At 41.2% G+C, this 15,040-nt stretch overlaps 1 protein-coding gene across 1 annotated transcript in view; it reads left to right on the forward strand.

Annotated features, from left to right (window-relative positions):
• The window catches only part of LOC103725294 (dedicator of cytokinesis protein 8-like), a gene marked incomplete at its 3' end in the record, with an annotated part of 139,995 nt that overhangs the window by 40,915 nt on the left and 84,040 nt on the right, over positions 1-15,040 (forward strand). The window contains exon 2 of the mRNA XM_017795478.2: positions 8,489-8,591. Within this exon, the coding sequence (XP_017650967.2) occupies positions 8,489-8,591 (103 nt within the window). The remainder of the gene's footprint in view (positions 1-8,488; positions 8,592-15,040) is intronic.

Below are 15,040 nucleotides of genomic sequence, written 5' to 3' on the forward strand. Positions count from 1 at the left end.
ACTTAGTGTAATTGTCTGCTCCAGGCAGAGCATGTGCTCAGAACATTCTGTCTCCACCCATTCAGTAAGTTCCACAATTTGACAAAGCAAACTCACCAGAAGAAAAGATGGAAAGCCCCCCACCCACTTCCCTTTAGACTAGAGGGAAAGGCATTTTCACTGCACAGCTGCAGTAAAGTTTAGTGTCTAAAGCCATAGGGTCCTCCCACAGGGCTCTCCTGAGCAGCCTGGAGTCACATAGACATGCCACTAGGTCCCTGCTCTGGCCAATCCCTTAGAAACCAATAGCCCCATTAAAGGGTCTTTCATAAATATATAGTATGTGGTCTCCAAATTTACCAGGAAGCTGCCATGTTGGAACAGAGAGATAGATTACAAATCAGAATGAAGAAATGAGGTGCTTTTAGTCAGTAGCATCCAGCAGTGTATGTTTAAGTGTAGAGAATCCAGGGTGATTCAGGAAATGGGCTAAGAGTTCCAAGTATGGGGAGAATACAGTTTTACTTTGAAACTCTATTTAAGCTAAGAAAATAACAATGAAGAAAGGGATCCTTAAGTGGCTCTTAAGATGTTCTCATTGGTAGGGGAGGCTGGAGAGATGGCTCAGTGGTTAAGAACACTGACTGCTCTTGCAGAGGACCTGGGTTTGATTCCCAAGCACCCACATGGTAGCTAACAGACATTCATAACTCCAGTTCCAGGGGACTCAACACCCTCTTCTGACCTCCAGGGCATTACATGACACAGGTACACTTACATACATATAAACAATATAGTCATACACATAAAATGAAAATAAGAAAAATTTTTAGGAAAGACAGTCTCATGGTAGATTAAAATATATGTGAATGTGTGTTCAATTTTCATCATGAAATTATGGTAACCATAGTACATTTTGGAAAAAGAAAAGAGAATTAGAAAAATATTCTTATTGTCCTACCTCTGTAATATAACTGAGCAGCATTTCCTTCTGAACACTCACATTTGAAGAGTGTTGTTTGGGCCTAAGATTTTGTTTTGTTTTGTTTTTGGTCTTTGTGAGGCAGGGTCTCCTTGTAGCTCCAGCTAGCCTGGAACTCACTACGTAGACCAGGCTGGGCTCAAACGCATAGAGATCTTCAGCCTCCCAAATGCTGGTAAATGTGGTAGTCGGCCAGTTCATTAGCTCCTTAAACTCCATGAAAACACCCTGTGCTCTCTTATGTTGCTGGCTAGAGTGATAATTGATAAAATGCCATAAAGGACAAATATGTAAGCTCTTTGACCCAATAATTTCAAATCAAGGACTTTATTCCACAGTTACGTTTATACATGTGTACATTAATATATGTGCAGTTTTCTGAGCATTGTCTGTGTTGTCAGAGTTGGAAACCACAGGAATGCACAGAAAAAGACCAGTGAAGAAATGATCTGCTATCTTCAGGCTAGAGAGATGACTCCGGGGTTAAGAGCACTGGCTGTTCTTGCCAAGGACCCAGGTTCGATTTTCAGCACCCACATGGTAGGTAACAACCATCCATAACTCCAGTTCCAGGATATTCAATGCCCTCTTCTGACCTTCATGGGCATTGCACAACATGGGTGCATTTATGTACATGCAGGCAATACACTCACACATGTAAAATTCAAAAATAATAAATAATAAATAGAATATTTTTAAATGTAAAAAAAGAAATAATTGACTGTATAGTAGGATATATAGACATCTGTAAAAATGCATAAGGGCACTGCTGTGTACTTGCTAAGCGAAAAAGGCATATTACTAATCACTGGTAAATAAATAAACAAATCGTGCCACATCCGCATGATGGACTACTCCTACATAATAAAATAGAATGGATTATTGATAAACACTATAACATAAGAAAGTTTCAAGCTATGTTCCCATAGTAAAACAGAAATAAGAGAGAGTGTGTATTTGCCTATATGCTAGCAAATTATTGCTTATTGTAGATGGGGAAGGAACCGTGCAGCCGGCAGGCACGGACTGAAGGGAAACATTTTTACAGTGCTCTTTTTTTTTTTTTTTTTTTTTTTTTTTTTTTGAGACAGGGTCTCCCTGTAGTCCTAGCTGTCCTGGAACTCACTATGTAGACCAGGCTGGCCTTGAACTCACAGAGATCTGCCTGCCTCTGCCTCCCGAGTGCTGGGACTAAAGGCGTGTGCTACCACGCCTGGCCCACGGTGCTCTTTTTTATACTTTCTATATTTGAAGATGTTAAATATAATTTTTATTGTATCAGTATATTGTGTTTTTCTTGTTTTTCTTTCTATTTGAGTTTATATCCAGTTCGAAAAAAAAATTATACTCAGGAGGCAGAGGCAGGCCAATCTCTGTGAGTTCAAGGCCAGCCTGGTCTATATAGTGAGTTCAAAGCCAGCTGGCATTACAGGGAGATCCTGTCTCAAAAAGAAAAAAATTTATTCAAAGTATGCGCATAAACAGATATGACTTTTTAAAAATTATGTCATTTGCCCACATAAGCAAATATTTAGGTTTGTGTGTATGTGTGTGTGTGTGTGTGTGTGTGTGTGTGTGTGTGTAAAATGTGGGGGGTGGTGACGAATGTGCCATGGCAGCTGTGTGGAGGTCAGAGTACACCCTCTGGTGTGAGTCTTCACCGTGTTTGAGGCAGGGTCTCTTTGTTGCTTTTCCTCTTCATATATCAGGCTGACTGCCTCACTGGCCTCTGGGGATTCACCTGTCTCTGCCTTCCATCTTGCCATTTTGCTGGTATTACAGCTACTGAGTCTGGCTTTATGTGGACACTGGGGAGCCAAATGCAGGCAAACCTCGGGTGTCCCCCAAACCTCTTTAAATACTTATAGATGAGGTTGTTCCTTGAATCTGTTTTAAAATCCTACCAGCCATTCTGGCTGCTGAACATGCCAGCATTCAGTGAAATAATTTCTTTCAGGGATGAAAGCCAGAGAGAATCCACTGGGGCCATGTGGCTGCCTAGTGCAATTGAGGGTATAGATTGTGATCCTGATTGTTCTACTTGGAGATTCTCACCCATGTTTGCCCAACAGCACTAGAAAGGTGCCCAGGAGATCACATAGTCCAACCCCTACTGTTTACATGTAATAAATCTAAGGCCCAGCCTTGTTAACCAGTGTACTTGAACCCAGACAGATGGCAAATAGCAACCTCAGGACTGTGTCCCAGAGTTCCCTCTCTTCTTTGCTATTCTAGACACTAGCTGCACAAAGAAGGGGCAGCACGTGGTTAAAATGCTTGAAGGAGGAAGGAGGAAGCCTGATGTCTAGTGACCTGACTGTACTGTCTTCCTTTCCATCAGGGTCCCTCCTACTAAAGGTTTTATTCCAAAATCTGACTCAAAAGGCTCCTCATTCCAGAAGCTTCCTAAGCATTCCCAGGCTGAGTTATTACTACTCCCTCTTGTTTACTCACATGGAACTGTGCACATCCTAAATTATGATACTTATCACATTAAAATTAATTATCAACCTGTCCTCCTCCCACCACCCATTGGACTAGGATCTTTAGGAGCAGGAACAAATCCTCAGCTTCAGTCTCTAGTAGTGGGCAGAGGGCCTGGTGCTTTGTGGCGCCTCAATGTTTAATGAGTGAATGCTGAACCAACTATTTTCTTATTCTATTGTTTGGCTTTTTGATAATAAAAATCACCTGAGATTGCTGGGCTACAATGCCTTTTCCAGGCTGGACCATAACATTTGTTGATTCCGAACTGAGGTGGGTCCAGTTAGCTCCCTGTTTATTAAGTAGCTGCTGGTTTGGTGTAAATGGTCTAGCAGCTGCTTTTCTATGATTAGTTTACTGGTTCTTGATTCAGATGTCTCTCGCAATCACCTATTGATCTGAATGAAAACACAGGGCTTCTCTGCATACCCACTGCACTGATCCCTCACCACCATGTTGACTCCCTATCAGGGTGACATGTTAAACCCCAAGGCTCACTTCCAGTTAAATTTGGGAAAACACAGAAGATCCTATTCCTCTCTGTTTACGCTCTTAGGAGAAGGATGTTTCCACTCATTACAGAAATATCATGATGTAAATCTGGAATACTGGAACTTACCCTGGACAGGTCAAATTTGGTCTAAGTATCAAGGCAGAGGAAAAAGCTCTTACATACAAGGTCCTGCAGGTCAATGACCGCAGAACTGACATCTTGCCCTGGCTTACCTGTGTAGGCAGAGTCCTCTGCCACTCAGTCTAGGGAAGGCCGATTTGGATGGCAGGGCACTAAATGGTCTCTTGGTACTGAAGTTCTATATCAGTAAACTTAATTGCTGACGTTTACTCAATTTTTAAAATCCCACAAGTCATCTTTGCCTATGTACAGTTTTTAAAGTTGTGCATTTACAACTTAAGATCTGGAGGCATGGCTCAGCAGTTAAGGGTGCTTACTACTCTTGCAGAGGACCCAAGTTCAATTCCCAGCACCCATGTCGGGCAACTCACAACTACCTGTCTATAATTCCTGCTCCAGGGGGATCTGATGCTTCTGATCTCCACAGGGGCCTCACTCATGTTCATATATCCTCACACAGACACACACATACATCTAATAAAAATAACAAAAAACAAATTTGAAAAAAAGCGATGACCTTAAGCAGCTTCACAGGAGAACTTTGAGGATGCTTGCGCCAACCAACTGCTGTCATCTTCATCATTATAGTTTCTAAATCCTCAGTCAAAAGCACCAAAACAAAAAAAAACAAAACAAAAGTTGGAAAAAAGGGCACATCAGTGTCTTTTTTGTTTTGTTTTGTGCACAACAAAGGATGTAATGCAGCTCTGTAACAATCCACCTAGAAATGTTTGTGGCAGACGATGGAGCGGCTGGATTCATCAGACTCCTGCATGCTGATCCACATTAATTGCATTCTCTTGATACGATTATTGAGAGTATTTCTGGCCCTCTGGTGTATTTACACACACACACACACGCATGCATGTACATGCATGCACGCACACACGTTCCCCCCTGCACGAAGACCCTGGCTTATGACAGTTCAACTTCTGGATTGTTTTTACTTTACAGCGGTATAAAAATAATATGCGTTCAGTAAAGACTATACTTGTGTTTGAATTTTGAGCTTTCTCCAGGCTAGCAGTGTACATTAGGTTGCTCTCCCAATGCCAGGCAGCAGGAGCAGGTCACCACTTCCACTCAGCCATGTGATCACAAAGGGAAAATATTAGAGCTCTACAGTATGCTATGTTGCTAGGCAGTGCTGTTCAGTGTCTTTAGGATATTAAATGCTTGGCTTCGGTGCCCTGAGCACACTAGGCAAGTGCTCTTCCACCAAGCTACATTGCTAGCCCTTCTTATTTGTTAAAACTTTTAGACAACTGGTCTTGAAATCCTACTACCCAACTTTACGAGTAGCCGGGATTATAGATAAGTGCACTGTGCCAAGCTTGAATATATCTATTCATTTATTTTTTTTATGTATATAAGTGTTTTGCATGCATGTATATAAGTATACCTGTGTATGTAATGCCCATGGAGGCCAGGAGAGGGTGTTAGATCCCCTGGCACTGGAATTACAGATGGTTGTTAGCCACCACTCAAACCCAGTTTCTTTGCAAGAGCAGCCAGTGCTATTAACCACTGAGCAGTCTCTCCAGCCCATTGAATTTATATTTCTGTTTTCATGAATTTAATGGGGCATATTCCCTAAAATGAAAGCATTAGATGAAGAGTAATGGCAGTTTGATAGCTCTCATTGCTTATTAGAGCATTACTTTCCAGAGACAATGACCCGACATACAAGTCTCTGGGGGTGTGGGGGCATGCTAGATTTTCCCACAGCTTGAACACCATGGAATTTTACCACTGTGGCCTGTTTTTACTAGTTTAATATAGGCATAGGCCTCAGTAGGAAAGTTTATTTTCAAGTTTTTTAAGTAATATAAAGTAGTTCATTTCCTTGTGGGAGACTTATTTTCATTTTAAATGGAAACATTACCTCCATGTTTGACAGTTGTGGAGGGATAGATTCAACTGCCTTTTGTATGATGGACTTTGTAGGGACCAAAAATAGCATTCATGTTAGCTCTCAGATCAGGCCTGAAGTACCAAGAGGTTCAGTTGTGTGGCTCTGAACTATAAAACTTATGTGGCAGATGAGAGCAGAAATGTGGTTTGGTTCTATGTAAGATCTGAAGAGGCCGGGTGTAGTGGTGTACACCTGTTATCCCAGCCCTCTGAAGGCTGAGGCAAGAGGATCGCCAGTGTGAGGATAGCCTAGAATGCACAGCAAGACCCTGGCTCAAAAAACAAAAGAAAACAAGAAGGTAGGAGCATTCTGATTTCATGGTGAAAACAAATGTCGAGGCTCCCACCTGCATCAGTAGGTTTTGCTTTAGAATGAAAGTAAGAACCTGCCCCTCATGCCTCTCATGGTGGCACTTCCTGCTCTGGACGTTGTCTGGCATTCCCACTTCAAAAGGACCAGCATGTCTGTGACAGGAAGGGCATCAGGAGAGCCACGAAACTGCAGCATATTTTCAGAGGTCCTGGAGGAACAACTGGAGGCAGAAATTTCTGGAAAAGTTCCTATTGTGTGAAAGATCAGCTTGAAGGTCAGAAAACGTCGGGTAGGGCCTTTGCATATCTGTCTTGGCTCTCCTGTGACTTATAATCGGCTTTTAAATCGATGGTCACAATATTGATTTGGGTTTCTGTCATGCAGAGCACAAGATATACTATTATTTATGCAAGATAGTTTGGGTGGGGGACAGTCTAATCTGATTTTTTTTATTGGAGATTTGCATGCATAACTACTCTTATATACATGCAGGCAAAATACTATATACATAAAAATAAAAATAAATTAATTTTTTAAAAATTGGCGATGTTCCACCTAATGAGTAAATCAGCAAAACCTGAACTTTTCCCTCTGTTTTTAGTTGTCACACTAAACTTGGTAATTTTTTGCATTCACTTGTTTCTGTCCTTATACGCACATACAACTTAAGTCTTGTCTGCCTAGTTTATATATAGCTTGTATACCTCACAACTCACCCATTCAATGTGTACAGTTCAGTGATTTTTAATATAGTCAGAATTATTGATCCATCACTACAATTTTAGAACATTTCTATCACTCCAAAAAGAAGCCCTATACCCACAGTCACTTCCATTTCTCTACAATCCCTTCGATCCTGTTCAACCACTAATCTACTTTCTGGTCTATAGATTTTATTATTCTCGGAATTTCATGTGAGGAAAAATAAACTTGTGGCCTTTTGATTTGGCTTCTTTCCCTTAGGATGATGGGGTTGGGATTTGCTCCTGTAATGGTATGTCATGATACTCCATTCCTTTTATTGCTGGGTAATATTCCATTTTAGGATACACCACTTTTTGTTCATCAGTTGATGGGCACTAGTGTTGTTTCCCCTTTTGTCTCATGAAAAATGCTATTGTGAGTGTTCATGTCTAAGTTTTATGTGGAAGTTTGTTTTCAGTTCTCTTGGATATATACTTATGAATATATAGGAACTTTATGTTTAACTTTTTGAGGAACTGCCAAATTATTTCCTAAGTGAATGGTACCATTTGGCATTCCCACCAACAATGTGTTTGTGCTTGTTTTTCTATAACCTGACAATACTTGTGATTGAATGCCCGTGGTTTTATTCTGGTCATCCTAATGGCTGTGAAGGGACATACCATTATGGTCTGCCTGATGGCTCACAGAATACAATAGAATATTCCCGACACTAGTGTTTTCCTTTACTCTCTAAAAAGTAAGTAAAGAATGGGGGCTGGAACTCAGCAGTTAAAAGCACTGGCTGCTCTTGCAGAGGACCCAGGCATGGTGGCTCACAACTAACTATAACTCTAGTTCCAGGGGATCAACACCCTCTCTTTGACCTCTGTGAGCTCCTGCATGGAAGTGGTATACGTACATTCACTCAGGCACATACACACATACACATACATATAGAAATAATAAATAAAATGTTTGAAAAACATTTTATTTTTAATTTTTTGTGTATTAGTGTATTGCCTGCATGTATGTAAGTATACCCATGACATGAAATGTCCTCAAAGGTCAGAAGAGAGCATTGGATACCCCTGGAACTGGTGTTAGGGATGGTTGTTAGCAGTGAGAATGGCAGGATAAAAATGGCAGCTAGGACGTAGTCAGAACCAGACATCCTTGTGTGGAGACAGCTTCTCTGGGAGGCCTGGAGTTAGATGCCCTGGATGTTTATATTGCAGCCTAAGTTCTTTCTGCCCTCAACCTTCCAGTAGAGCACAAGGGGCCATGATTGCTGGACTCTGGCCCCTGTGACTGGCTCAAAGGTACCTTTATCACACAAAAGCTATAGTATCCATAGATAGGTCACTAAAGGCATTTTAATCAGATCTGCCCCTACCCAGCCAAGGTGTAGTTTTATAGCATGATACCAAAGATTGCATTGTAATTACAATGTTTTTAAACAACATCTTCATTTATTTTTTTTTCATTTTAATTCAAGGTATTCATCAGCAGAAATAAGAAAGCAGTTTACACTCCCACCCAACCTTGGGCAGTACCATCGGCAGAGCATCAGTACATCTGGCTTCCCCTCCCTTCAGCTAGTAAGTATGTTATAGGTTTGCTTGACTTGTGGGTTAGGAGCAGAAGTGCCCTATATGTGAAACCCTCCCTGACTAGTTTTAGCTCGTCTCACACCTAGGGTTATTCCACCTATCACTTCATAAGTCTGCCTGCCTTTTAAAAAAATATATTTTATTTATTATTTCTATTTTTTGTGTATGAGTGTAGTGCCTGCATGTGTATAAGTGCACCTGTGTTATACAATGCTCAAGGAGGGCAGAAGAGGGCGTAGGATCCCCTGGAACTGGAGTTAAGAGCAGTTGTGAGCTACTATGTGGGAATCAAATCCAGATCCTCTGTAAGAGCAGCCAGTGCGCTTAACTGCTGAGCCATCTCTCCAGTCCCAAGTCTGTCTGCCTTTAGACAACAATCACACATCTCCCTCTTTCTCTGCCAACCAGCGCTTGAGTGCAAACAAGACCACCCAGGACTGTGGTTCTGCTGGGTACAGCTTCTAGGCTACTCAAACCCACCCCAATTATAGTTCATGTTTGGGGAGAGGAAATAGCCTAGAATTAACCACTATTTGTAGCATGCTTTTGTGGGAAATTTTTATTCACACACTTCCAAAGCCTAAGATATAAATCTTCCTTATAAAGTAATTTTCTTAGAAGTATAATTTACATGCAATGAAATTTATTCATTTTAGGCTCACAATTCGATGAATTTGGGTAATTCAGTGTCATTTAACCTTTACTCAACCAGGGTATAGTATATTTCCCCTCCTACCCTGTTGTAGACCATCTTCTGAATCAACTCCCATCCCCTAGACCCTAACCCAGGCAACCACCGCTGCTGTGGCTGAGTTTTTTCCTACCTGGAACATCAGACCAGTGGAATCACATAATAATATAAACCTTTAGTTTTAAATTAGCCAACTTTTATATTAGCCAACTTTTGAGTGCATATGTTTATGATATTATTTAAGGACTGAAGGCCAGATGTGTACCAGGTGAGGCAAATCTGACTTCAGTGAGATGGTTGGTAACAAGAAGCGGGTGCTCACTTCCTTTATGTGAGCAAGAGCCCTCCCTACATTCACTTCCTCACACACAGCATAGCCGCACTTTCTGACTGATTCTAGTGGTTATCTTGAGGAGGTTAGGTTATTTTTTGTTTCTAGTTATTACTTCAAAACCACTTCTGCTCTTAGAAATTTTGTAACCTTCCCCTGTTTCCTGTAGCCGCCATTTTGTCTCCTGTAACAGTTTACCCGCCGTATCCTCAGGTATGTTTTACCAGACTGATTTGCGGTTATTCAGAAGGATAATTTGTGTGTTGTGTCTTTAATGAAATGGTTGTACTTGAAAATATATAGCACCTTTCACTGTGAGAGAGTAACTTCTGGTGACATCTCTTCAAACTCTATTTATGACTTGGGAGCCTAGCGAGGCCACCTTTTAGATTTGTCCTTTCCTGTCTGCTTCAGAACCACAGATACGATAAAAGCACAGCAAACAGACCATGTTTGTCTTCTCAGACCTAGTAACTGAACTTTAAGCCAAGATATGTTAGATGTGCTTCTTGGTTTAATTGGGTGATTTCTGATTCAGGTTGTATTTCAAAATGTCCAGAATTCCTGCAGAAAAGTGATTGGATATACTTTAAATTTTAAACGAATTTGAGGAGCTTCAGTGCTTGACTTTTTGAAAGAAAAATTAAGACTAGAGTTTTCTGTAGCAACTGCTGGGGAACTAGTGTGGACCTCACAAAAGAGATTTTTAAGGAAGTTGAGCTTGCAGACTTTAACCCTTTGTCTCCTCACTAGCTTTTACTTTAATGCTGCAACTTTATGTTTTAACAGGTGAAATCCTTTTTAAATGTAAATTTACAAAGAAAAAAAAAAACCTCATGTCATATTTGCAAGTCTTCTTTCAGTAGTTCACTGTCTCCTGAAGAGGTCTGACAAAAGCAAATTTTGATTAATTACTTCAGTAGCTGGAAAGTCAGGTTAACATGTGGCTTAGCTGCCCATTATCTAAAGAAGTAGCTGAAGTAAGCAAAAAGGCTAAAATTCTGCAAGAATTGGATGTCTCCAGTTGTCATCATTTAATTCTGGTCCTGTTTGTATATAAATATTCTGTAAATTTTGTTATTCCTGGTTTTCCCAATTTCGTTTTCTTAACCTCCCTGCCCCCTCATCTCTCCACTCCAGTTTTGACACAGTCTGTTACTTTGTTTCTTCTACCTGTGGAGTAGAGTCAAGACGCCTGAAGTCTACTTTCTAAAATCTAGTCCTTTGTTTAGGGAACCCCATCTCCCTCACATCACCTGCCGTCATGTGGCGATGTGGGAATGTGCAGCTGTGCTTCCCCTGAAATCATCTTCTCGAACAAGGATCCCCAAAAGAAATCACCAGTGTACATGACGATTTCCTTTTACCTTAAAAATGCTTCTTTTCGTAGATAAATAATGGAAAACTTCGGCAAAAGTTGCTTCTAGAAAGACAGAAGAGTGTAAAGACTCTTGACAGAGCTTTAGAGAAAGTTCTTCCATGAGAAGCTGTAGGGCAGACTGGTATTTGCATTATTTAATTAAAAAGGACAAATGCATTTTGATCATTCTTTTACCTTAATTTATATAATCACCACAGTTATCCTCACATTTTGATATAAAGCAGTTGTTTAATTTTAAAAGTATTTATTTGAAATTAAGTTATTTAAACCAATCATTTTGAGTTCATTGTGGCCGTCATCACTGTTTGCAAGAGTAAAGAGTTTGGATTCAGAGCAACCTGGGTGAGGCTGGATTGCCACTGGTTGGTTGTATAACTTGGGACAAGTCAACCTTTCTGAAGACTTCAGCTTCCTCTTCTGCAAAATTAGCAACTAATGTCCCTGTTAGGATGAACAAAGAGTGACATGGCAGAGCCTGTGTGATATTACTTCCACAGGTACTTGGCACTATGAAGACTCTGAAGAAGATTAAAAGATAAGTAGGAGGAGATGACTCCAGCTCTGAAGGGCACTGTCACCTATTTAGGAAGACAAGTACACAGGACCCAGACTGGCTTCAAATGTGATGGGCATTCAGAAGATAGGTTCATGGTGTAATAGGAGGCAGAGGCTTGCTGCAGGATCTGAGAAGACCGAGGGGAAGGGTCCTCAGCCTCAGAAGTCCGTTAGAAACACCCAGCTTCTAATCAGATCTCTTATCAGGCCCAGTACAGATGGATTAAATCAGAATTCCAGATGGTGGGAACCATACATTAGTTGGGGGATGTTAACAGGTCCCCAAAGACTCAAGCTGAGAGTCATTTAAAGATTCTCAGGGAGGAGGAAATATTCCACATAGGGGAAAGTATATACACAGAGAGCTTCTTTTGTTGCTTTGCATGCTCTGAGTTGCAGAGTGTGTGGTAAGGACCACATGCTAACCCTGTAGATAGATCCTCATACAGTGCAACTCTCTGTCCTATGTCTAATGAGAAGGAGGCTGTGCATTTGAAATTTTCTTTTTTGTTTTATTCAGTTTTTGCTGTAAATGCCAACTGAAATGATGTGTATATATATATATACACACATATACATATATGTATATATAAATTTTTTCCAAAATAGATAAGCTACCTTTAAAAAATTATATTAATTGTGTACATGCACACATGCATGTGTGTGCATGTGCCACAGCATGCAAGTGAAGGTCAGAGGACAGCTTCCACCATGACTAAACTCAGGTCATCAGACTTGGTGGCAAGTACCATCACCCACTGAGCCATCTCACCAGCCCTATAAACTACTTTTAAAATTTGCATGTTTTAATATGAAGGAAATTCATGATTTGGAGTGACTTTTCTAGACATAATGATGGACTGGGCCTATCGGACACCCCTACCTTTGTGACCAGAGCCAAAGAGAGACAGGGCTCTGGCTGAGATGATGCCGACCACTGTTGGCATTCTCTGCTGCCACTGTCATGGGAGCAGATTGACAAAAGGCCCTCTGGTGTTAACAAGTCTCTGATGCTACTGTTAAAACTAAACCATAAAACGTGAAACTGTTTTCTGGTTATTGAAAATAGAAAGGAAGGTACAAAGAAAGGACTGGGATCTGTGCCCTGGGGTAGTAAGGACTGAAGACACTGTGTAATGGTCAGTTACCTTAAACTATATTTTATGGAGGAAAACATACTATTAAAAAAAAAGAAGAAGAATAGGAAAGAAATGGAAGGAATCAACCAGAGCATACCGGCTCTGGATGAAGAAAAGGATATAAAAGCCACATCCTGAGTATGCACTGAGCACCATGGTTACAGGGCATGTTTGTGTATCTAGCATTTATGTTTTAAAGAAGTCTCATACCTTAGGAGCATTCATTTTTGTTACACGCGTAGGCTTTCATGAAACGCAACAACCTTTTTTCCTTTCCAGCTAAGGATGACTGAAGTGGTGAATTGCTTGTTAAACACGATCCTCTTATCCTTCTGATCCTGTTGGTCTTTTGTACTTCATTTTCCATGGAGTTGGCTCTTCTGTTTTGCTGATTGCACTGGAGGGACTTGATGGGAAATGAAGGTCTTAGTGCAGTTTTCATGCATATTCACAATAGAAGATAAAATGGAAAGTGTGACAGGCATTCTGCACACAGAGCAGGCACTTCAGCATGATCCCTGTAAAGGGGATCAAATCAGTGTTGGAGGGTGGGGAAGACGACTTCAGATTGAACCTGAGTTTGACCCCTGCCACCTGCATAAAAAGACAGGTGTGGTGGCACCCACTTGTAATCCCAGCACTGGGGAAGTGGAGACAGGTGAATTTCCCACCACACTGGCCAGCCAGTCAGCCTGGCCTAGTCCCAGATCCCAGTGAGAGACTGTCTCAAAAAATAGGATAAATGCTACCTGAGTAACAAGATCTGAAGTTGACCACTAGCCTACATACACTCACATACATGTGCACCTACACACACACACACACACGCACCAGACTTGGTTAAAAGGAAAAAAACAGGTTGATGGCCATGTTGTCACTGTCAGAATCTATAGCGGCATTGGTGGAAGATTGCCATTGGTGGACGCAGGAAAACACACTTCTTTTAGGTCAGGAAGTACTTTGAAGCACTTAAAACCAGAGGAACCTTACTGCCTTAGGCTTTGTTTACTGAAAGGCAGTAGAGCTGAGACTGTCTTATTCATTCACTCAGGAAACATTTATTGGGTCTAACTGTATGCCAGGAACTGCTTGAAGAGCTGTGGATGCAATAATGAATGCAAAAACGGACTTGTCTTTTGTCTGTATGAAGCTTACATTTCAGAATGGGAGCAGGTGTAGACAAATATGTGAATGTAGACTGTGGTAGGGGCAGGAAGAGCTAAGAAGAATGAAACAGGGACAGGCAATAGTGACACAGAAGAGATGCTGTTTTAGATGTGGTGGTCTATGAGGGCCTCCATCTAGAATGGAGATACCCAAGCAGCATTCTGCATGAACTTGGCAGATCATCAAAGGAAGGTATTCCAGGCAGAAGAAAGAACAAGTGCAAAGCCTGCAAGGCAGGAGTAGGTGGCATGCCCCAGAAACAGCCAGGAAGCAGGAGTAGCCTGAGCAGAGGGGGCAGCAGGGAGACTGTTGCTAGAGCAGCATCGCCTGGTCAGGTCTCAGAAACCACAGAGTATCATTTCAAACCCAGATGCAGAGAGGAGAGTCCTGGAAGCACTGGGCAAAGGCCCAGTACCATCTGGCTTTTTAGAGGCATCATTCTTAGAGTTTTTACAAGGCTGCTATGTGGAGAATAGACTGGTGAGGAGAGAGTAGGTCAGAAGATGTTGCTATAAGCTAGAAAAAGCACTGATGCTGTGGGATAGGATAAGGACAGCAGAGAGGTGAAAAGCAGAAAGGATTTCCTGGTGGCTTGATGATAGGAGAGCCTCCCCTTCTCTAAGTCAGGCCCATCCAGACCAACCTCTTTTCTTAACCTAAAATCATCTGATTAGGAACTTGAGTTGCATCAGCAGTATCCCTTCTCAGCAGCAACTATATCCATGGACCGCTGCAAGAGGTGTGTGCATGCAGAGTGACTGCAGTGTCCCTTCTGCCCTCCACTTCTTGCAAGAGAAAACTCCAAAATCCCACCCTATCTATAAACACTGGAAAGGAATTCAAGGGAATCTGTTCTACCTAGGGAGGTCAATACATCAGAAAGCCCCTCACAGAGACAGAGCCTGGTTTAAGATCATTGTCCATCTTATCATTTTCATTTGTTTGTTTCATTTAGAAAGGGCTTTCTTGCATTATTATGCAAAATGATATACACAGAGCAATAATTCATGGTATAAAGGTAATCTTGAAATTACTTTAGATCATAATATTTAAAGTAGCCTTTGTTCTCCACTGACTTAAAAAAACACATGGTTCAATAGAAAAGAAAGCGGTTAAATTGTATGCTTGGCTTTTAGACTTTCTAGGTTCCAAGTCTTTCCCTGAGCTCTCTAA

This window comes from Nannospalax galili, unplaced genomic scaffold (genome assembly GCF_000622305.1).
Source record: "Nannospalax galili isolate Female #2095 unplaced genomic scaffold, S.galili_v1.0 scaffold3109, whole genome shotgun sequence".
Lineage (NCBI taxonomy): Eukaryota > Metazoa > Chordata > Mammalia > Rodentia > Spalacidae > Nannospalax > Nannospalax galili.